The 22,993-nt window shown below is 38.5% G+C and overlaps 4 protein-coding genes across 7 annotated transcripts; 3 read left to right on the forward strand and 1 right to left on the reverse strand.

Annotated features, from left to right (window-relative positions):
- The first annotated feature begins 1,829 nt into the window (after positions 1-1,829).
- Positions 1,830-15,618, forward strand: LOC119084703 (ketosamine-3-kinase-like). Of its 2 annotated transcripts, XM_037194781.1 has the most exons (3): positions 1,830-1,845; positions 14,517-15,239; positions 15,303-15,618. In XM_037194781.1, exons 2-3 carry the CDS (start codon positions 14,560-14,562, stop codon positions 15,577-15,579), a joined length of 957 nt encoding a protein of 318 aa, XP_037050676.1. In that variant the 5' UTR covers positions 1,830-1,845; positions 14,517-14,559; the 3' UTR covers positions 15,580-15,618. The 2 variants fall into 2 exon arrangements, with proteins under 2 accessions (XP_037050676.1, XP_037050675.1); XM_037194780.1 differs by lacking the exon at positions 1,830-1,845 and having other exon boundaries at positions 14,442-15,239.
- On the forward strand, positions 10,043-12,431 carry LOC119084702. Its single transcript, XM_037194779.1, has 5 exons — positions 10,043-10,320; positions 10,380-10,699; positions 10,754-10,825; positions 10,883-12,059; positions 12,132-12,431. Exons 1-5 carry the CDS (start codon positions 10,159-10,161, stop codon positions 12,345-12,347), a joined length of 1,947 nt encoding a protein of 648 aa, XP_037050674.1. The 5' UTR covers positions 10,043-10,158; the 3' UTR covers positions 12,348-12,431.
- Positions 15,619-15,878: 260 nt separating the features above from the next.
- LOC119084700 (protein C10) lies at positions 15,879-16,515 on the reverse strand. Its single transcript, XM_037194777.1, has 2 exons — positions 16,212-16,515; positions 15,879-16,105 (listed from the first exon to the last, which is right to left on the reverse strand). The coding sequence occupies exons 1-2, from the start codon at positions 16,414-16,416 to the stop codon at positions 15,960-15,962; spliced, it is 351 nt and encodes a 116-aa protein (XP_037050672.1). The 5' UTR covers positions 16,417-16,515; the 3' UTR covers positions 15,879-15,959.
- A 1,198-nt stretch (positions 16,516-17,713) lies between these two features.
- Positions 17,714-22,993, forward strand: LOC119084688 (dihydrolipoyllysine-residue acetyltransferase component of pyruvate dehydrogenase complex, mitochondrial). 3 transcript variants are annotated; one of them, XR_005089114.1, is made up of 9 exons: positions 17,714-18,081; positions 18,460-18,638; positions 19,289-19,471; positions 19,540-19,743; positions 19,855-20,069; positions 20,134-20,282; positions 20,352-20,551; positions 20,614-20,899; positions 22,780-22,993. XR_005089114.1 is itself a non-coding variant. In XM_037194769.1 (8 exons), the coding sequence occupies exons 1-8, from the start codon at positions 17,960-17,962 to the stop codon at positions 20,844-20,846; spliced, it is 1,485 nt and encodes a 494-aa protein (XP_037050664.1). In that variant the 5' UTR covers positions 17,714-17,959; the 3' UTR covers positions 20,847-20,917. The 3 variants fall into 3 exon arrangements, 1 of the variants encoding a protein (XP_037050664.1); XR_005089115.1 differs by having other exon boundaries at positions 17,754-18,081; positions 19,903-20,069; XM_037194769.1 differs by lacking the exon at positions 22,780-22,993 and having other exon boundaries at positions 20,614-20,917.

The following is a 22,993-nucleotide window of genomic DNA, read 5'->3' on the forward strand; positions in this document are numbered from 1 at the left end:
AGTCTGGAAGGCTGTAAATTTATCTTTATTTAGAATATAATTTTGTGTATATTTTCTAATTTGATTGAATAAACGAATTATATAAAAAAAACTATCAATGTTTAAAAAATCCCTTGCACGGATAAAACCTTCTAGACAAAAATGTTCTTGCCGCAACATTAAAACGTAATTCCCCTGACTGAAAGTGATGGGTCTTATGCCAGAAAATACTGAAAAATTTGGGTAACCAAAAAGTTTACTGTGATTGAAAATGTATGAAATGTTATATGAAAAACGTTAAATGTGGGTAACAATTTTTCGTTGGGGGCACGATAACTTGAGTAATTCTCAACCAATTTGTATGATTTGTATGAAATTTTTGTTAAAACGAAAACTTAAAATTGGCCAAAATGGAGCATGTTTCTTAAAAAAAATATTTTTGTATGGAAATTTTTGTGAAGACGAAAACTTAAAATTGGCCAAAATGGAGCATGCTTCTTGAAAAAAAAAATTTTTTGTATGGAAATTTTTGTGAAGACGAAAACTTAAAATTGGCCAAAATGGAGCATGATTCTTGAAAAAAATTTTTTTGTATGGAAATTTTTGTGAAGACGAAAACTTAAAATTGGCCAAAATGGAACATGTTTCTTGAAAAAAAATTTTTTTATGGAAATACTAAAATGTCGGCGGTATTCTTAAAAACTATGCTTTAGCGGAAATATTTCAGTTTAAATGTGTGTACGTTTCCGGTAAAATAGAGAAAATCGGTTCATGATCCGGTTCATGAGAAAATGGATACAAATAATTACGTTTTTTATGTTGTAATAAGATATCGCGACTCGTGAGAATTACGCTCGGGCCGCAAACTTCACACTGGTCGACGTTGTCTAATGTTACAATTGCTTGACTTTTGCAACACTATATACTCATTGTATTGTATTATGTAATTTCAGGTATATGCTGATTGTTAATTATCAAATAACAATTATCAAATATCAATTATTCCCTTGACTGAAAGTCAAGGGTCTTACGCCAGAAAATACCCTAAAATGTTGGTTACCACACAATGTATGAAATGTTATCAAAAACGTAATTGTTTGTTACCATTTTTTTTTGTCATCACGATAACTTGAGTAATTCTTAACCGATTTTGATGATTTTTTTTTTAATCGACGAGGAATGGGATTCCTGAGGTTAAGTTCGAAGATGGGCCATCTCGGAATAAGGTTCTGGAAATTATTCCAGAAAAACAGGATTTTACTCTGTTGATAATTGATAATTTAATGTGTTATTCTCCAGTGACTAGAGAAAATAGTGAAAAATTTAGGTTCCCAAAATTATCGATTTGACATTTTGAAGGTCAAGTTCGACGATGAACTATGTCATTTCGTCTAAACAACTGCAAGCAGAGATGTGGCTAAACAATGTTTCATGATCAAGAGGTACTTTATGCACGACGTGGAAATAGCAGCGGCCCTGAAGTACAGCACTGTTTGAAAGTTGACCATACTTTGACAGAGATGGCTCAATCCTACAAAGTTTTAACTTATTTGCTTACGTTTTTGTTACAATTACAAAAATCTATTGAGAAAATATCAGTCACTCAAAAGGTGCATTAGACAAAAAAAAATAGTTGAAGATCTGCAAATTTGTGTCCACACATCAAATAATTTTCCTTGGTGCTTAGTTCTCTTCTTTCAATCAACTGTCTTCAATTTGTCCATAATTAGTGATCCTTAATTAGTAATCATCCGTCCATAATTCCTTTCGCCTTCTCGCTCGTCCGTCGCCATGTAAATAAGCATCTAACACACTAACGCTAAATTAAGTTGGAAAACCGTCCGTTGCTGCAAGTGAAATATTATATTATATTTGTAATTTGTATTTTTTTGAATAATAAAGTTCGTTAAGTTAAGTTAAGTCATCCGTCCATAATATTTAAATGATTCAAAGTTATTTGTAAGCTAAATTTTGGTAAAATAAAATTTCAAGAAAAAAAGAATAAATAATTTTTAATTATACATAAAATATGTCCTCAATTGTCCTTTCCTTCCGGACCTACTCTTATTTCACGTATTGTTAGTTAAAAATGTTATTTTAGAACAAAAGAAATGGTTAAGCTTAAAGCTTTACATCGCTATTTCATACATATTGTTGTCTAATGGATTTTTAATTAAACCAAAAATTTGTCCTTTCTAAGTACATTCGACTAAGTATTTTTTTCTCAAATTATTTATTTCACACGCAGAATGCGTCACCACAAGAGATATCAGTTACTTTGTAAGTTATAACACAAAGAGGTGCGTCACCTTCACCCTGATTTTATATAATATTGACAATTATGACGCTTTTTTTATGAGATAAATATTTCATGTACTGAAAAAGATTGTTCACAGTTGAGCGCACTTGGGAACTGCCCCCAAGGCCCTGCCTGTGCCCTCTTTTCTTCCCGTAGGAATCGGCGAGGAGTTAGGTCCGAAATGTGGCAACTTTAAGGAGAGTTTGCTTATAACTGATACACAATGATCGTATGAACAGTTTCTCATTGCCTAACAAGGAGTTAGGTTAATTGATCACCTATCGAATGATCGCTAACCCGAAAGAAATTCAAAACTAATGTGAACTATATACAACGTATACCGGCGGCAATGAGTGGTAAAACAAGACACATTCGCTACACATGTATGTGCTATGCAAATGGATCAAGTAAGGACACCTATCTTACCAATACCGGCGGCAATGAGTGGTAAAACAAGACACATTCGCTACACACGTATGTGCTATGCAAATGGATCAAGTAAGGACACCTATCTTACCAGTGGAAAGTTCACATTAGAATCGAATTTCTTTGCAAAATTAGCTGTAATTCATCGATGGGTGACAGATAAATGAGAACAGATGGCGCTGTGCCGGGCCAGCGCCATATCTTATCATTTCTCTGATGGGTGACAATTTACCTAACGTGGCGTCGCATCCATCCCCAACCTAATGTGGCAATTTCAAGGAGAGTTTGCTTATAACAGATACACAATGATCGTATAAACGATTTCTCATTGCCTTACGAGGAGTTAGGTTAATTGATCACCTGTCAAATGATCGCTAACCCGAAAGAAATTCAAAACTAATGCGAACTATATACTACAACGTATACCGGCGGCAATGAGTGGTAAAACAAGACACATTCGCTACACATGTTTGTGCTATGCAAATGGATCAAGTAAGGACACCTATCTTACCAGTGGAAAGTTCACATTAGAATCGAATTTCTTTGCAAAATTAGCTGTAATTCATAGATGGGTGACAGATAAATGAGAACAGATGGCGCTGTGCCGGGCCAGCGCCATATCTTATCATTTCTCTGATGGGTGACAATTTCCCTAACGTGGCGTCGCATCCATCCCCAACCTAATGTGGCAATTTCAAGGAGAGTTTGCTTATAACAGATACACAATGATCGTATAAACGATTTCTCATTGCCTTACGAGGAGTTAGGTTAATTGATCACCTGTCAAATGATCGCTAATCCGAAAGAAATTCAAAACTAATGCGAACTATATACTACAACGTATACCGGCGGCAATGAGTGGTAAAACAAGACACATTCGCTACACATGCATGTGCTGTGCAAATGGATCAAGTAAGGACACCTATCTTACCAGTGGAAAGTTCACATTAGATTCGAATTTCTTTGCAAAATTAGCTGTAATTCATCGATGGGTGACAGATAAATGAGAACAGATGGCGCTGTGCCGGGCCAGCGCCATATCTTATCATTTCTCTGATGGGTGACAATTTCCCTAACGTGGCGTCGCATCCATACCCAACCTAATGTGGCAATTTCAAGGAGAGTTTGCTTATAACAGATACACAATGATCGTATAAACGGATTCTCATTGCCTTACGAGGAGTTAGGTTAATTGATCACCTGTCAAATGATCGCTAACCCGAAAGAAATTCAAAACTAATGCGAACTATATACTACAACGTATACCGGCGGCAATGAGTGGTAAAACAAGACACATTCGCTGCACATGTTTGTGCTATGCAAATGGATCAAGTAAGGACACCTATCTTACCAGTGGAAAGTTCACATTAGATTCGAATTTCTTTGCAAAATTAGCTGTAATTCATAGATGGGTGACAGATAAATGAGAACAGATGGCGCTGTGCCGGGCCAGCGCCATATCTTATCATTTCTCTGATGGGTGACAATTTCCCTAACGTGGCGTCGCATCCATCCCCAACCTAATGTGGCAATTTCAAAGAGATTTTGCTTATAACGGATACACAATGATCGTATAAACGATTTCTCATTGCCTTACGAGGAGTTAGGTTAATTGATCACCTGTCAAATGATCGCTAATCCGAAAGAAATTCAAAACTAATGCGAACTATATACAACGTATACCGGCGGCAATGAGTGGTAAAACAAGACACATTCGCTACACATGCATGTGCTATGCAAATATATCAAGTAAGGACACCTATCTTACCAGTGGAAAGTTCACATTAGATTCGAATTTCTTTGCAAAATTAGCTGTAATTCATCGATGGGTGACAGATAAATGAGAACAGATGGCGCTGTGCCGGGCCAGCGCCATATCTTATCATTTCTCTGATGGGTGACAATTTCCCTAACGTGGCGTCGCATCCATCCCCAACCTAATGTGGCAATTTCAAGGAGAGTTTGCTTATAACAGATACACAATGATCGTATAAACGATTTCTCATTGCCTTACGAGGAGTTAGGTTAATTGATCACCTGTCAAATGATCGCTAATCCGAAAGAAATTCAAAACTAATGCGAACTATATACAACGTATACCGGCGGCAATGAGTGGTAAAACAAGACACATTCGCTGCACATGTTTGTGCTATGCAAATGGATCAAGTAAGGACACCTATCTTACCAGTGGAAAGTTCACATTAGAATCGAATTTCTTTGCAAAATTAGCTGTAATTCATAGATGGGTGACAGATAAATGAGAACAGATGGCGCTGTGCCGGGCCAGCGCCATATCTTATCATTTCTCTGATGGGTGACAATTTCCCTAACGTGGCGTCGCATCCATCCCCAACCTAATGTGGCAATTTCAAGGAGAGTTTGCTTATAACAGATACACAATGATCGTATAAACGATTTCTCATTGCCTTACGAGGAGTTAGGTTAATTGATCACCTGTCAAATGATCGCTAATCCGAAAGAAATTCAAAACTAATGCGAACTATATACTACAACGTATACCGGCGGCAATGAGTGGTAAAACAAGACACATTCGCTGCACATGTTTGTGCTATGCAAATGGATCAAGTAAGGACACCTATCTTACCAGTGGAAAGTTCACATTAGATTCGAATTTCTTTGCAAAATTAGCTGTAATTCATCGATGGGTGACAGATAAATGAGAACAGATGGCGCTGTGCCGGGCCAGCGCCATATCTTATCATTTCTCTGATGGGTGACAATTTCCCTAACGTGGCGTCGCATCCATACCCAACCTAATGTGGCAATTTCAAGGAGAGTTTGCTTATAACAGATACACAATGATCGTATAAACGGATTCTCATTGCCTTACGAGGAGTTAGGTTAATTGATCACCTGTCAAATGATCGCTAACCCGAAAGAAATTCAAAACTAATGCGAACTATATACTACAACGTATACCGGCGGCAATGAGTGGTAAAACAAGACACATTCGCTGCACATGTTTGTGCTATGCAAATGGATCAAGTAAGGACACCTATCTTACCAGTGGAAAGTTCACATTAGATTCGAATTTCTTTGCAAAATTAGCTGTAATTCATAGATGGGTGACAGATAAATGAGAACAGATGGCGCTGTGCCGGGCCAGCGCCATATCTTATCATTTCTCTGATGGGTGACAATTTCCCTAACGTGGCGTCGCATCCATCCCCAACCTAATGTGGCAATTTCAAAGAGATTTTGCTTATAACGGATACACAATGATCGTATAAACGATTTCTCATTGCCTTACGAGGAGTTAGGTTAATTGATCACCTGTCAAATGATCGCTAATCCGAAAGAAATTCAAAACTAATGCGAACTATATACAACGTATACCGGCGGCAATGAGTGGTAAAACAAGACACATTCGCTACACATGCATGTGCTATGCAAATATATCAAGTAAGGACACCTATCTTACCAGTGGAAAGTTCACATTAGATTCGAATTTCTTTGCAAAATTAGCTGTAATTCATCGATGGGTGACAGATAAATGAGAACAGATGGCGCTGTGCCGGGCCAGCGCCATATCTTATCATTTCTCTGATGGGTGACAATTTCCCTAACGTGGCGTCGCATCCATCCCCAACCTAATGTGGCAATTTCAAGGAGAGTTTGCTTATAACAGATACACAATGATCGTATAAACGATTTCTCATTGCCTTACGAGGAGTTAGGTTAATTGATCACCTGTCAAATGATCGCTAATCCGAAAGAAATTCAAAACTAATGCGAACTATATACAACGTATACCGGCGGCAATGAGTGGTAAAACAAGACACATTCGCTACACATGTTTGTGCTATGCAAATGGATCAAGTAAGGACACCTATCTTACCAGTGGAAAGTTCACATTAGAATCGAATTTCTTTGCAAAATTAGCTGTAATTCATAGATGGGTGACAGATAAATGAGAACAGATGGCGCTGTGCCGGGCCAGCGCCATATCTTATCATTTCTCTGATGGGTGACAATTTCCCTAACGTGGCGTCGCATCCATCCCCAACCTAATGTGGCAATTTCAAGGAGAGTTTGCTTATAACAGATACACAATGATCGTATAAACGATTTCTCATTGCCTTACGAGGAGTTAGGTTAATTGATCACCTGTCAAATGATCGCTAATCCGAAAGAAATTCAAAACTAATGCGAACTATATACAACGTATACCGGCGGCAATGAGTGGTAAAACAAGACACATTCGCTACACATGCATGTGCTGTGCAAATGGATCAAGTAAGGACACCTATCTTACCAGTGGAAAGTTCACATTAGATTCGAATTTCTTTGCAAAATTAGCTGTAATTCATCGATGGGTGACAGATAAATGAGAACAGATGGCGCTGTGCCGGGCCAGCGCCATATCTTATCATTTCTCTGATGAGTGACAATTTCCCTAACGTGGCGTCGCATCCATCCCCAACCTAATGTGGCAATTTCAAGGAGAGTTTGCTTATAACGGATACACAATGATCTCGTATAAACGGATTCTCATTGCCTTACGAGGAGTTAGGTTAATTGATCACCTGTCAAATGATCGCTAACCCGAAAGAAATTCAAAACTAATGCGAACTATATACTACAACGTATACCGGCGGCAATGAGTGGTAAAACAAGACACATTCGCTACACATGCATGTGCTATGCAAATGGATCAAGTAAGGACACCTATCTTACCAGTGGAAAGTTCACATTAGATTCGAATTTCTTTGCAAAATTAGCTGCAATTCATCGATGGGTGACAGATAAATGAGAACAGATGGCGCTGTGCCGGGCCAGCGCCATATCTTATCATTTCTCTGATGGGTGACAATTTCCCTAACGTGGCGTCGCATCCATCCCCAATCTAATGTGGCAATTTCAAGGAGAGTTTGCTTATAACAGATACACAATGATCGTATAAACGGATTCTCATTGCCTTACGAGGAGTTAGGTTAATTGATCACCTGTCAAATGATCGCTAACCCGAAAGAAATTCAAAACTAATGCGAACTATATACTACAACGTATACCGGCGGCAATGAGTGGTAAAACAAGACACATTCGCTACACATGTTTGTGCTATGCAAATGGATCAAGTAAGGACACCTATTTTACCAGTGGAAAGTTCACATTAGATTCGAATTTCTTTGCAAAATTAGCTGCAATTCATCGATGGGTGACAGATAAATGAGAACAGATGGCGCTGTGCCGGGCCAGCGCCATATCTTATCATTTCTCTGATGGGTGACAATTTCCCTAACGTGGCGTCGCATCCATCCCCAACCTAATGTGGCAATTTCAAGGAGAGTTTGCTTATAACGGATACACAATGATCTCGTATAAACGGTTTCTCATCGCCTTACAAGGAGTTAGGTTAATTGATCACCTGTCAAATGATCGCTAATCCGAACGAAATTCAAAACTAATGCGAACTTATACTACAACGTATACCGGTGGCAATGAGTGGTAAAACAAGACACATTCGCTACACATATATGTGCTATGCAAATGGATCAAGTAAGGACACGCACCTATCTTACCAGTGGAAAGTTCATATTAGATTCGAATTTCTTTGCAAAATTAGCTGAAGTTACACATCGATGGATGACAATTTCCCTAACGTGATGTCCTAACTGTCGCTACCTTATTCATATCTAACTAAACCAACTCAACCCTACTAATACCCTACTTTACCCTCTGCGTTTTCACGGGCTTGGGACCGTTAAATTGCATGTGAAGGATGCTCTTTAGCCGCATTAGTAGATTTTGCTGTCATTCAAGCAATCGCCACTAAAAACTTCAGCGTATAAGTATGCACATAACAAATCTCAACTAGCATAGCAAACGATATCAGTACAACCAAACATATCACACAGTTTAACAATCCTTTTCTATGTTAATATTCGTTTCATACACAGCCCTCCTATTATTATTTTTATATATGAGTTCCTCTGTACTTGCTTTGCCGATATGTTTAGTCTTTGACAGCTGATCACAGGTTAAAGCATGTCCTTGCTTTTTCAGAGATGTTTACTCGTCGACAGCTGAACTCCGACTAAGGTATGTCTTTGTTTCAGAGATGTTTACTCTTTGACAGCTAATCATCGACTGAAGTATGTCTTTGTTTTGGCAGAGATGTTTACTCTTTGACAGCCAATCACCTACTAATGCTCAAAAGAAACGAGGCATTGAAAACGTGCTTTGGTCCTATTTTTCATGATGAAATTTTCGAAACTGTCAAATGAAGTTAGAACTTTTTCTATTCAAAATCGCAACTGCTGCATCTGTCAATGAAAACTAGTACCAAAACACGTTTTCAATGCCTCGTTTGTTTTGAGCATAAAGTATTTCCTTATTTTGGCAGAAATGTTTACTCTTTGACAGCCAATAACCGACTCAAGTATACCCTTGTTTTGGCAGAGATGTTTACTCTTTGACAGCTAATCATCGACTGAAGTATACACTTGTTTTTGGCAGACATGTTTACTCTTTGACAGCCAATCACCGACTAAGGTATGTCTTTGTTTTGGAAGAGATGTTTACTCTTTGACAGCCAATCACCGACTAAAGTATTTCCTTACTTTGGCAGAGATGTTTACTCTTTGACAGCTAATCATCGACTGAAGTATATCCTTGTTTTGGCAGAGATGTTTACTCTTTGACAGCTAATAACCGACTCAAGTATACCCTTGTTTACTCTTCGACAGCTGATGCTGAACTCCGACTAAGGTATGTCATTGTTTTGGCAGAGATGTTCACTCTTTGACAACCAATCGCCGACTAATGTATGTCCTTACTTTGACAGAGATGTTTACTCTTTGACAGCTCATCATCGACTGAATGTCCTTGATTTGGCAGAGATGTTTACTCTTTGACAGCTCATCACAGATTGAAGTTAGTTTATAGCATATCAAAAACTAAATTTTTGTATCGGTGATAGTGATTTAAGATGCTTAGGAAGTTTAAGAATGAAAAATAAGCTGATTAAAATTACATTGGCAAGGGACCTGACCCGCGCGAAAAGTGGGACCTAGTATATAAGAAAATGGTTTTCAGAAAAATGATCAGGGGACCGAGGCGGTTAGAAATAAATTTCAGAAATAAAATCATTTTTTTAAGTCGCTCCACTCATATTGTGTGCGAGTCACATTCACATATTGCTTGTATTTGTTGTTGCTTCGACCAACCATAGTGTCTGCGAAAAGTTATGCAAACCAAAATTCATATTTCGCGCCATTTTTATATGCTCCATCCACTTTCATGACTTTCATACGCTTTCATACACGTTTATTCATTGTTGCCAACGTTGTCAAACAACGCAAACAACACAATAGAAAATTTGACATCTTCATTTCGAAAAATTAACAACGAACGTTCTGTGATAGCAACTAACTTTTAGAATTTTTTTGTGTTCCCTGTTCTCGTCAGTATTATCAGCCTAATTTCATACGATGGAGCAATCAGCCACTAGCAACAAAAGCGAATCAACAAATCCCGCATTGGTCAATTACAAAGACGAAGAGAAGCTAATGAGCGAGTCTTTGTATAGAAATCTACATGTTCTTTGCCGGTTCTATGAACCATCGGCAGAATTTCTGTTGATCTTTCAACCGGTAATTTAAGCACAGCAAATTGTTACACGAATAATGTATTACATGTCTTTAATACGCAGCACATGTTCATCAAATCGAATCCGAAAGCATTTATTGTCGTGATTCATTTCATATTCAATTGTTTGGACACAACGGAGTTCAACAAAAGATTCCGTTGGCCCGTTTTCGATAAAGCAGCAGAAACGGTTTTCCGTAAGGCCGCATTGGATTATATGAATCACTTGAATGTCACACATCAGTTAGGCCTGGAAACATTGAAATTGTCAAACATTCATATACCCGGCGGTCTGAAATTTATCAAGATCATCCACAAATTTACATATTTGGCTATGAAGCTGGAGCTCAATAAGCCTGAACATGGGCCTCTACCGAATGTGCAGTGAGTACTAAAACGTTTTGTGTTCGATCGGTTGTAATCCTATGTTCCATTTAGAAATATTCCCGATGGAGATGATATGTTAGCTAAGCTGGAACAGTATGTCGATCGAGGAATGGATTACGCAATGTAAGTTTTCGGAAATTGAATTAGACGAACGTTCAGAGAATAAACGTGTTATTATAGGAGGCTTCAAGGTCAATCGGAAAAATTGTCTAAGAAAATCGACGAGATGCACGCGATGATGGAAGCATTCTTGCATCCAACCACCGAATCGAATAAACAGAAATCATGCTGTGCATGCATGCAACAGAAATGGAAAGAGAATTTGGATTGTGTTGCACGAGATGCTGTTGCACCGCAACTGGAAGCCATGAATTTGTTGAGCAAAAATACCGTTCAGCTGGACCAACTTCTAACCAAATTGTTTGTGGAGAAAAAGGAAAACATTGTCGAATACGATAGACAACAGCTGATGGTTGCGCAGAACTGTCTGAAGAGACGCTATCCGGATTCCGTGCAAGAGATCGATGGAATCGTGGAAGGAGGCATCATCAATTTTGCCAATTTATTCAAAGTGTTTTCGATGCTGCTCCCCACTATGACAAACAAATTCAAAACAGTTAAGGATAAGGACATCGAGGCTATAGAATACGAATTGAACGGAGTTGTAGAGTATGATGAGATTGCTACTAAATACCTTGACACCTTCAACGACTATAAGGATATGCTTCAACCGTTTAAGGAGAAGGAAATGGAAAATTATCTGCAATTTTGCCACGATAACTTCAATTTGCAATTTGAACCATTGAAAACTCCATTTGTTGCGCGACAGCTCGATGTCAATGGAATGCGTAACCGGCTGGGATTGATTGATGATGCAAAGAAGAAAACTCAATTGTTCAAGAAACCTTCGATGCGAGGAACGGCCAAGAGGACCGCAATGCTACAGACTTCGTCATGTTCCACCCTAGGCGGTTACAAGACTCACAGCGCAGCCATGCAATTACTAGCGAAACCAAAGTCCCGCTCAAATACGTCCATGTCATTGCTGTCATTGCCGAATATGTCCAATTTCGGTAGATTCAGCACACCAAAATTTTCGTCGACCATGTCGTCGTCTGCGGCCACAAACAGGCTTCAACCCGAAATGAAAATTTCGCCAGTGTTTCCAATGACACCTACGGGAGTATTGAAAAATGTTACGGAAACTACGTCAATTATGTCGCCGAATGGAATTTCAGTTGTACGGAAAGTATCAACCAGTTCCGTTATGCACTTGAATCAGCCGCACATTCGTTCACCGACGCGACGCTTTTATGTAACAAATATTTCACCGGAATTTGCTGCTATGATGGAATCGGTAATTGAATTTGATGAACAGGTAACTGGTACTGGATTGCAGACTAAGACATTGTTTTTGCTTGAATTTTAGGACGCAGATCTAGATAAAATCATCAATGAGCACAGAATGGACCGGGTCGACACCGAATGGACGAATGGACGTCGTTTGGAAATGGTGAGCGAAGGTCTCGAAGACACAAATGATGGCTCTACTTTTCATGTTGCAAGTCTCCAAACCGATCAGGATGGTGTTGAATTGATTAGCAACGTCAGTGACTCCGTACTGAATGATATTTTGAGTGAATAAGACTTGAACAGGTAGGTTCATCAACCTCCAGCATATTAGCATCATCATCATCATGTAAATAGTGAACTAGAAATTATATCGCAGCGCAGTTTATCTTTCAAATTTAAATTTCGTTTTTCTCCTTATTCGATTCGATAAAGCCAATTGACGTTCGTTGGATTCTCGATGTTCAGGGTCTTATTGTGTTTAAAATTCATCAACACTGAGATATATGAGCACTTGAAAAAATGGGTAAAAATTTGACTACTTCTATTTCGGTGAACTTCTAGCGGTTGTCACCACGAATGTACCTTCGAAGTTCGAAGTGGAAACTTGAGACTCAGTTCATCTACTCAAAAAATATCGTTTAAGTTGCAACTATTGCTACATTACCTTTCTAATGACACCCCATTATACCTTCTACGCCTCGTGTGTCTGGTGAAATTTCCATGAGAAAATTACATGTTTTGCGTTTTCGGTCACATCCCACTAGCCACACAAAAGTAGAGGAACGTTTTTGAAGGTGGTTTTGACTTCCGGGGACCATACCTTTCTACGCCCATATGAAAATGTCCGCTGGATGAGAAAAACCGGATAATGGGAAATATATCCGGCCCAACGGGACGAAATAATGAAAAAGATAAAAGAAGCTGGCAATGACCAGAAATCTGGAAACGGACTGAAATTAGGAAATGACCGGAAATCGCGGGAAACGGATTGAAATTAAACGACCATAAATCGAGAAATTACAACTACAAAAACACGGAAAATCGGTTTTTTGGTGCACTCAGCGCACTCAGATATGTTTAAAAATACAACAGTGCAACCAAGCCATCTCTCGAGTATAGCTCTATAGTTGTCGATACCCGATAATAAATTTAGATGAGGCGACATAACTACACGGTCAATATCGTCAGGAACGATAGTATCGTTTTTTAGACGATAGTATCGTCCAAAAAACGATATTATCGTCCAAAAAAATTTCATCCAGGACGATAATATCGTCTAAAATTATAAATTTTAAAATATTTTCAGGACGATATTGTCATTTTCTTGACGATATTATCGTTTAAAAAAACGATAATATCGTTTTTAAACGATAATATCGTTTTTTTGGACGATACTATCGTTTTTTTGATGATACTATCGTATGAAAAACGATATTATCGTTCAAAAAACGATAATATCGTTTTTTTGACGATAATATCGTCCTGGATGAAAATATCAGCTGGACGATATTATCGTTATTTTCTTTTTCTGAACAAATTTATCGTTATTTTGGACGCTCGGCGTGTTAAAACGCTTTTTATGTACAATAAAAGTTGGTATTCATTTCGTAAAAAGATGAATTATTTAGGGACGAACTAAACGCCTTTTTTAAACACTGATGTGTAGGTGATTTCCTCTGACAGTTGTTTTTCGATATTTTGGAAGAGAATTCGGTTCTTGCTGCACCTCTGAGTAAAATTGAGTCCTGGACAATATTACCACCCAAAACTAAACGATAATATCGTCCTGGGCGATATTATCGTTTTTTTAAACGATAGTATCGTCCTGGACGATATTATCGTTTAAGAAAACGATAATATCGCCCAGGACGATATTATCGTTTAAGACGATATTATCGTACAGAAAACGAAAATATCCATTAGATTTTCTAGAACGGTAATATCGTCCAGAAAACGATAATATCGTTTTTTAAACGATAATATCGACAAGAAAACGATACTATCGTCCAGACAATATTTTAGAATTTTTCAATTTAGACGATATTATCGTCCTGGATGAAAATTTTTTGGGCGATAATATCGTTTTTTTGGACGATAGTATCGTCTAAAAAACGATAATATCGATTTTGAGACGATACTATCGTCCAAAAAACGATAATATCGTTTTTTGGACGATAGTTCGATAGTTCGATATTATCGTTTTTTAGACGATAGTATCGTTTTTTAGACGATAGTATCGTTTTTTAGACGATAGTATCGTCCAAAAAAACGATAATATCGTTCCTGACGATATTGACGGTGTGGAAATGTCCAGCCACCTCAATTTATTTTGTGTATGTGACAACGATGTCAGCGCTTGTCATTATAAATCTAAAGAAGAAGATCTCCAGTCCTAATGTCCAAACGTTGTGTTTTGATGGAGTTGCCAAAATATTATTGTTTCGTGCGAAGCGTTTAAGTCGCCGATTCAAACTAGACATTATTCCCCCTTTAAACCAGAAAAGATGAATATTGAAACTAAAATACAGCTCGCCCTAGACACTAAACTCTGTACAAAAGTAATCGGAAAAGGTGGCGGAGGATGTATAAATTCCGGCGAATGCTACGAAATCGATGGTAACAAATTGATCTTTGTAAAGACTTGCTCGAAAACGAATGCAGAAGAAATTATTGCCGGTGAATTTGAGTCATTGCTAACGATTCAACGAACCAAACAGATTAGTGTACCCGATCCACTCAGTGTAATACGAGAGAACGATCAACAAGTTTCACTAATAATGTCTTACATTGACATGAAATCGCTGAACCAGCTTCAAGCGGAGTTGGGCGAACGTTTGGCCAAATTACATTTGCATAATCGCCAAGTAATGGAGCGACGAACCCACGATGCTGGCTATGTTGGTTCGAGTAAAACTGCAGCGGAAACTCCCGTTACAGAATTCGGTTTTCATTGTGTCACAAACTGTGGTGCAATAGCACAAAACAATGAATGGCACAAGGATTGGATAACATTTTTCGCTCGCAATCGCCTGGATCATCAAATTCGATTAATCGAAGCGAAGTACAATGACCGTGAGGTGAACGAACTGTGGTCGGAATTGCAATTGAAACTTACGACATTTTTCAAACCTTTCACCGATCAATCAATCGAAATTCAGCCCAGCTTACTGCACGGGGATCTGTGGTATGTAGACGACCACTAACCTTAGCATCCCGTCTTTAAAAACGATTATTTTGATAAACTTAGGTCGGGTAACGTGTGCGAATCAAACAATCAACCGTACATCTTTGATCCGTGCTGCTTTTACGGCCACTCTGAGTATGATTTAGCAATTGGTGAAATGTTTGGTGGCTTTCGTCCGGCATTTCGTCAACGTTATGAGAGTGTCATTGGAAGGGCGGATGGTGCGGAGAAGCGTAGCGAACTTTATCAATTGTTTCACTACTTGAATCACTGGAACCATTTCGGTGGAGGATATCGTAGTCAATCGTTGAGTTTATTAAAGAAATTGAATCGGATGTAGAGTCGAAAACAGAAGTTTTGTTTTGCGCAGAGAATCTAGGACGTCCCTTCAGATGACTGCTGTCTTAAAATTAGTAAAGATTGTCACTGGTGCCGCGGTGAATATTGACATTCGTTGCATGTCAAGTGAGAGTATTACTCCATCGCATTTCGTGTTACACTGCTAATAGAGCCACAGACCATAATTCGGAATGTTTCTCCTGAGAAAGCTTTCCTGCTTACTGAAACGTCGACAATAACAACCTCATTCTTCTCTTTTGTCGGGAGTCGCAACTCTCACAGTTAAAATGCAACAGCCAAGTTTGAAAAATACAAAATTTATTGCGAGTCGATTAGTAAAATAAGAAAATAATTTAAACTGCGTGCAGGTAACACAATCCTTTAGATCAAAACATCGTTCACTGGATTGATAGCAATCGGTGGAAGATAAATAGCTCGTATCTGAGATCGAAGCCGTGATATTTCTGCATCGTCCCGTTCAATTTCACGTACCAACTGCTCGAATTGAACAAGACCTTCTCTCGTACCTAGACAAACCAAAACAAAAAAGTGTGTCAGTGCAAATACTAATGACAATTATTTGAGAAGCAGTCGTTGGCCAGACGTTAGTCCAATGAATCATGGGCCCTTTACCTGGAAAGCCGAAATTCGTAATCACTTCCATTTGAATTTTCATTACCAATGGGAAAACGAGCTGCATCATTGCGATCATTTCCTTTCCAGCTGAAGCTTTCGCTAATGATATTGTCTTTGAATTTTCCGGTTGATTAACTGTTTTGATAATTTCGCATAAAATGGCTCTGCCAGTTTCAACCGTAAAATTGGTTAAGTAAGACATTCTGTTCGGATCCCTCGCCAAGCACAAAACCGGAGAGAAAAATCTTTCGTTTATAAATCTTTGATGATGTTTTGTATACACGGTTGACGTTTCAACATTTTTTTTAGCCCCGTACGAAGTACAAAGGGGCTTATAGGATTACGATGCCGTGTGTAATTGATGGAATTCGAAGCAGACGGTAAGGGCAAAGTGTTTGCCTATGTTCATAGATGACGAATCTGCAATAAAAATTTTGTCTGTCCGTCTGTCCGTCTGTCACGTCGATATCTTGAGTAAATCAAATCCGATTTCAAAAATTTTTTTTCCCTGAAAGATAGTCGAAATATGTCAATACCAATCCAGGAAAGATAAGGTTTTTAAAAATCGGGTGAGTGGACCGTGAGTTAGGGCCTTAGAAGTGAAATGCTACTAGGACCCTATATGTATTTTACATAGAACTCGAGTAAATTTCATTCGTTTTTCGTAATTTTTGTTTGATTTGGAAGGTAATCGAATGCCGAATAGAATGTTGTTGAAAAAAAATTAAATTTGGGTCCTTGGCCTAAGGCCGCTACTAGGGCCCTATGTGTATTTCACATATAACTCGAGTAAATTTCATCCGTTTTTCGTAATTTTTGTTTCATTTAGAAGGTAATCAAAGGCCGAATAGAATGTTGTTGAAAAAAAATAAATTTGGGTCCTTGGGCTAAGGCCACTACTAGGGCTCTATGTGTATTTTACATATAACTCGAGCAAATTTCATCCGTTTTTCGTAATTTTTGTTTCATTTGGGAGGTAGTCAAAGGCCGAATAGAATGTAGTTGAAAAAAAATTTGGGTCCTCGAACTGAGGCCGATACTAGTTTGAAATTTATGTTTCATTTGAAAGGAACGTCATACGGGGCTTCGTAATTGCGCTATGCGCAATTTGTAAGATGTACATACACATTACATAATAATTTTACTTTAACTACATTAACCGGCGCAATAGGCTTACGGTCAAAGTAGGGCTTACGCAATAGATATACGGGTTCGTACGGGGCTCAGTCGCAGCAAACGCTCCGACTGTTCTGACGGCTCGTTTTTTTATTGAACATCTGTCAGAATGTCCACCCGCTAAATATTTGAATGGAAATCCTGAATGTTATGCTTGTCAGATTTTATGTTCATTTCCCTTTACTCCGTTTAAAAGTCTTAAAACATATCTTGAAAAATTCAAAAAGCAAATTCACATTAAATCGGAAGGTTTTTCTTTAATTTGTATGCTCGACGAGCCAGACGATACAACCCTGAATTAAAATTCAACTCTGACTGCACATCTGGCAACCATAATATCCACCAACTGTCAACGCGCAAGTCTCGAAAACACTACTCACATAACTTGACCTAATCGCGTGAAGTAAAGGTCGTAAAGTCTTTGATTCCGCAAATATTCGATTTAATCAGCGAAAAAATAGTGTTTGCGCGAGTGTAAATCACTAAAGACCTTTAGTGTACTTATTCACGTATTACGATCGACACATCCATCCAGCTGAAGCCGATATAAATCCACTAATTTGTTGATCATGCTCCGAACAATTGTCATAAGGAATGAGAATCTTCTCCGCGGTTCAATCCAACGGATTGCAAAACGGAATATTGTGCGTTGTGTGACCTATGAATGTGCGAAACGAATTCAGCCCCAAAGGTAAATCAAGATTTTTCTGCTGATCCAATCGGCAGAAATTGAAAGGACAATCGATTTTCGAGTGACAGACGAAGAAGAAAAAAATCATTCGACGACATTGAGGTTATGAATGGGATTGTATAATCGATTTGATGGACCTACAAAATCATCTCTACGCTAAACGTCACTCAATCAAAATAAATGACCAGGGTTGTGTAATCGTGTGTATTGTGTGTGATGTCCGTTAAAAAAAAGAGATCACGCCAAATGGTTGGCCTTGAAATTAATGTTTTTATTTACCGAAAAAAAGTGTCGGTTCAATTCCCTACTCTTGTCCATTCACCGCACAACAGCAAGGGGTTTCGCTGAAATTTCAATTTTCGCTTTTTCAATTTGCAGTCGGGTGCACAATGTAAATAAATTACTGACACCAGCCGTGTGGAATGTGGACTTCTGCCGTGGTTATGCTGGCGATGTTCCGGCACACACAAGAGTCACACTGCCCGCATTGTCGCCGACTATGGACGCCGGAACCATTGTCAGTTGGGAGAAAAAAGAAGGGGACAAATTGAATGAAGGTGCGTATGTTTAACGGCTTTCAGATAAATATTGGCTTTACGTTAATTTAATGCACATTCAACGGTGATAACGTTTTCAATTTTCGATGCCAATTTGTTATGTTTGTGCGTTCCATTCCGTTACATAATTTCGAGTGATGATATGGCAGCGATTACATTTTGTGATAAGAATTGCGGTGTAGTACGTCTCGTTATAGTATGCAATTACACACTCTCTGTGCGATATTAATGTGACGTCAAGAGCTTTTCTTTTCGTCGCATCAGCTAATTTTGTAGTATTACGTCTGAAATGTGTCAATGGAATGTATATCAGATAGTAAGATAGGAGTATCGGAGTGGAGTCACGAATGGCTAACGTGTAACCGTTGTGTTTGAAAAACATTTGATTTGTTCGGTCTTCTTATTGATTGTCTGGATTTGGTACCTATAGCGATAAACAGTTCAGATGAGAGAATAGAGAGCTGTGTCCGTCTTCGATACTTACGTTTCGTGTAAGCTTCCATCAAGATTTGACTTGGTCCAGTATTTAAAACGAAAGTGAAAATCATAAGCCCAAATCGCTTTACAATTACTTCCATCAATTCTACTTTTACATTTGGACCAACCACTAAATCCAACACTCGAATCTCATTTTCTTTTGTGAATTTCAGGTGATTTGTTGGCGGAAATCGAGACTGACAAAGCGACCATGGGCTTCGAAACACCCGAAGAAGGTTATTTAGCAAAAATCCTTATAGCTGCCGGAACGAAAGAGGTTCCCATTGGCAAACTAGTGTGTATCATTGTGGAGAACGAATCTGACGTGGCTGCGTTCAAAGATTTCCAGGACACAAGTACGAACAAAATGATTTTTTTTTTAAAACGAAAAACGAATAATTTCAAAAACCATAAATGGCATTAGGTTCAGCTGCACCTGCAGCCTCTCCACCGAAACCTGCTGCTCCAACTCCAGCACCACCGGCACCAGTCGCTCCGCCTCCAATTCCACAACCAGTAGTAGCTGCAACACCGACACCAATGACCGCTGTAGAACAACGAGGACCACGAGTGTACGCCAGTCCAATGGCCAAGAAACTGGCAGAAACTCAAAAGCTGCGATTAGAAGGTAAGTTCCGTTTACCGTGAATGAATATTATCACAGTCCCACACAAAAAAGGCTTTGATTCGGTGCTCAAATAACAAGTACGTATCTCATTGTGTTCATTGTGTGAATTAGGACAAGGCAGTGGCCTCTTTGGTTCAATTACATCTAAGGATCTTGCAGGAAGAAGTGCCGCTCCTACTGCTTCTGCTGGACCAGTTATACCGACCGGTGCTGCTTATGTTGATATTCCAGTAACAAATATTCGTTCGGTTATCGCTAAACGATTACTCGAATCCAAACTAACAATTCCTCACTATTATTTGACTGTCGATGTAAATATGGATCAAGTAAGTTGAAAAAGAACATTGTTGCTATGGATGGTCCACATTCACATATACTGTCCGTTCACAGATTATGGCACTACGAACGAAATTCAATAAGAAATTAGAAAAAGAGGGCGTCAAATTGTCGGTAAACGATTTCGTCCTGAAGGCAACCGCACTTGCTAGCAAAAAAGTACCAGAGGCTAATTCGGCATGGATGGGAACGTTTATCCGAATGTGAGAGAAAAATGCTGTAAATTTTACTAAAAATAAATTTTCATTTTCGATTCGTTGCAATGGAAATAGGTACGACGCTGTTGATTTATCGGTAGCCGTAGCTACGGACAAAGGACTGATTACGCCAATTGTACCGCAAGCCGATCGCAAAGGCCTCGTCGATATTAACAAAATGGTGAAAGAGCTTGCCGATAAGGCACGTGATGGTAAATTACAGCCACATGAGTTCCAAGGTGGCACCATTACCGTTTCGAATTTGGGAATGTTCGGTAAGTTTAACCGTTTAGCACAACAAGTATCCCAACTATAAGTCCGATCTTTTTCCCAATAGGAACGACCCAATTTTGTGCCGTCATAAATCCACCGCAATCGTGCATATTGGCTGTCGGTGGCGCTCAACAACGCATCGTTCCGGATCCAGATTCCGACAAGGGTTGGAAACAGAGCGTTTACATTTCGGTGACATTGAGCTGTGACCATCGTTCCGTTGACGGAGCTGTTGGTGCTCGGTGGTTGCAATATTTCCAGAAATTCATGGAAGACCCACATTCAATGCTGCTTTAAATGTTCCCTTGGATTCGTTCAGAGACAAACCGTTTCCCATCGCAGCTGAATGAGTGAGTGATGCCTTTAGTTTTGGTCATTAAAGATGTTTCAGCTAGCTAGCTGAGTACAACGTCACTCAGGCGCCCCACTTATCCAAAATTTTCTTCAAGATCTGATCGGAATTAAATATTAAAATTTATGAAAGCCTCGAGATCAAACAAAAAAATTGACTGCGGCGCGCTTCATACAATTTCGTTTCAGTCCACCAATACTTTGACCCGACGTTTTTCTTTGTATAAATTTCGGTACCATCAGTGCAAGAGAAGCCGGTTGAGACAAAAGGTCATAGAAAAGAAAATTAGAACAAAATAAGAAGAGGAAAAATAGCGAGAAGTGGATGCCAGTTTGAAATTGGAAGCAATACTGTCGACAATGTCGACAATGAAAGGCAACGTCAATACTCTCTCTAGCAAACAAACTCTTCTAAAAAATCGGATCAGTCAAAAACACTCAAAAGAGTAAAAGTGACGCAAGTCCCTGTGCATACTTCCAAAACAACTGATATCGCTGGAGGTGACGCATTCTGCGCTTGTACGCAAAAACTGTAACAGCAAAAATTTGACCAAAGAAATTCTAGAAACAAAATTTTACCAAAAAAATTTTGCGTCACAAAGTGGCAGATGGTTCGGACGTATTAGGACATATTCTTGCCTATTTTAAAAAATTTCTTCAAAGTACTTTCCTCAACATCTGCCACTTGTGACGCAAAATTTTTTGGTAAAATTTTGTTTCTAGAATTTCTTTGGTCAAATTTTTGCTGTTACTGTTTTTGCGTACAAGCGCAGAATGCGTCACCTCCAGCGATATCAGTTGTTTTGGATGTATGCACAGGGACTTGCGTCACTTTTACTCTTTTGAGTGTTTTTGACTGATATCAGTTCTTTTGGAAGAATTTTTAGATTGAAAAAATTTGAAAAATTTGGAAAATTTTTAAAATTTTAAGTTTCAAAATTTAAAATTTTTTTAAAAATTTAAAAAATTTAAAAATTTAAAAAATTTGAAAAATTCGATTTGATTCTAGCTCCGAAACGAGGCCGGTTCCCCCCAAATTTTGGAATGTCTTAGAATGACGACTAGAATCTACTCCCAAAATTTCAACAAAATCTAAAGAAGACTTTAGAAGATAGGAAACACGGACGGACGGACGGACTAACAAAGTAACGTAGGATTTTTTCATTTCGTTTAAAGTACTGAAATTGACCAAAATGTATGGAAATGGGGCTTCTTGGAAGATTTTTTGCGTGGCCAAATTTTAAGCTGCAAGAACGTGTGATAGCTCGTTGAACTCGTACGGACGCCTAGTTTTTTTTAGTGGTAATTTGGAGTCATTTGTCTTTGAATTGTAGAACTTCAATATTTGCTGTATATATGGTTCTGCAGTCTACGACAAAACATTTTGTTTGAAATTTTTTCTAGTAATAGGACTTGCGTCACGGGCGCTATGCTAACGCGCGCCCATGATAACGGAGTGTTGGTAGATAGATAATCAACAACTCGGAAAATACACTGACAAAAACGAGTTGAAAAACTTACCTATCGCGGGTAACTTTCTCTACAGGTAACCCATAATAGCTGCCACTACTGTAAATCCATACAAAAAATACAGTTGTAGCAGATAAGACAGATTACCTGGAGACAAACTTACCTGCAACAGGTAAGATTTTCAACTATTTTTTGTCAGTGTAGCTGCAAAACGTTTCGAAAACTTTAGCGCGTAATGTTCGTCATTTCAGTAAATTATCGAGAATGGAAATGATCTGTTTGGCGTCTACTTCTTTTCGAGACATTCCACGTCGCAAAGAAATATCTGTTGTACTAAGCTTGCTTCTGGAACATTATCAACTTAGCGATAACGAACTAACAAGTTTTTGAATTTTGCACTTTTTTTCAGATAATTTCCGTTCCGCCACGAAAATGTAAATAAGAAAAAATTGAATCTGAAGAATGTATTTGTTGATGGAAATAGTTTGTATATTGGGAAATGGATCATAAACTAGGACTGCAAAATTACATAATTTGAAAAACAATTACACACACACACCGACCGCCCCTATCAATTCACAATATGTTGTTTTTCCGTAGAATAATTTGCAAAAAGAAAGTAA

The sequence above is a fragment of the Bradysia coprophila genome, unplaced genomic scaffold (assembly GCF_014529535.1).
Source record: "Bradysia coprophila strain Holo2 unplaced genomic scaffold, BU_Bcop_v1 contig_87, whole genome shotgun sequence".
Taxonomy (NCBI): domain Eukaryota; kingdom Metazoa; phylum Arthropoda; class Insecta; order Diptera; family Sciaridae; genus Bradysia; species Bradysia coprophila.

Excerpts from the sequence above, each read along its gene's own strand:
- LOC119084702 (XM_037194779.1), top strand. The coding sequence starts at position 10,159 with ATGGAGCAATCAGCCACTAGCAACAAAAGCGAATCAACAAATCCCGCA. Across the intron at positions 10,700-10,753 it reads GGGCCTCTACCGAATGTGCA|AAATATTCCCGATGGAGATG; the intron begins GTGAGTACTAAA and ends TGTTCCATTTAG. Across the intron at positions 10,826-10,882 it reads CGAGGAATGGATTACGCAAT|GAGGCTTCAAGGTCAATCGG; the intron begins GTAAGTTTTCGG and ends GTGTTATTATAG.
- LOC119084703 (XM_037194781.1), top strand. The coding sequence starts at position 14,560 with ATGAATATTGAAACTAAAATACAGCTCGCCCTAGACACTAAACTCTGT. Across the intron at positions 15,240-15,302 it reads TTACTGCACGGGGATCTGTG|GTCGGGTAACGTGTGCGAAT; the intron begins GTATGTAGACGA and ends TGATAAACTTAG.
- LOC119084700 (XM_037194777.1), bottom strand. The coding sequence starts at position 16,416 with ATGTCTTACTTAACCAATTTTACGGTTGAAACTGGCAGAGCCATTTTA. Across the intron at positions 16,106-16,211 it reads TACGAATTTCGGCTTTCCAG|GTACGAGAGAAGGTCTTGTT; the intron begins GTAAAGGGCCCA and ends TGGTTTGTCTAG.
- LOC119084688 (XM_037194769.1), top strand. The coding sequence starts at position 17,960 with ATGCTCCGAACAATTGTCATAAGGAATGAGAATCTTCTCCGCGGTTCA. Across the intron at positions 18,639-19,288 it reads AGGGGACAAATTGAATGAAG|GTGATTTGTTGGCGGAAATC; the intron begins GTGCGTATGTTT and ends TGTGAATTTCAG. Across the intron at positions 19,744-19,854 it reads TCAAAAGCTGCGATTAGAAG|GACAAGGCAGTGGCCTCTTT; the intron begins GTAAGTTCCGTT and ends TGTGTGAATTAG.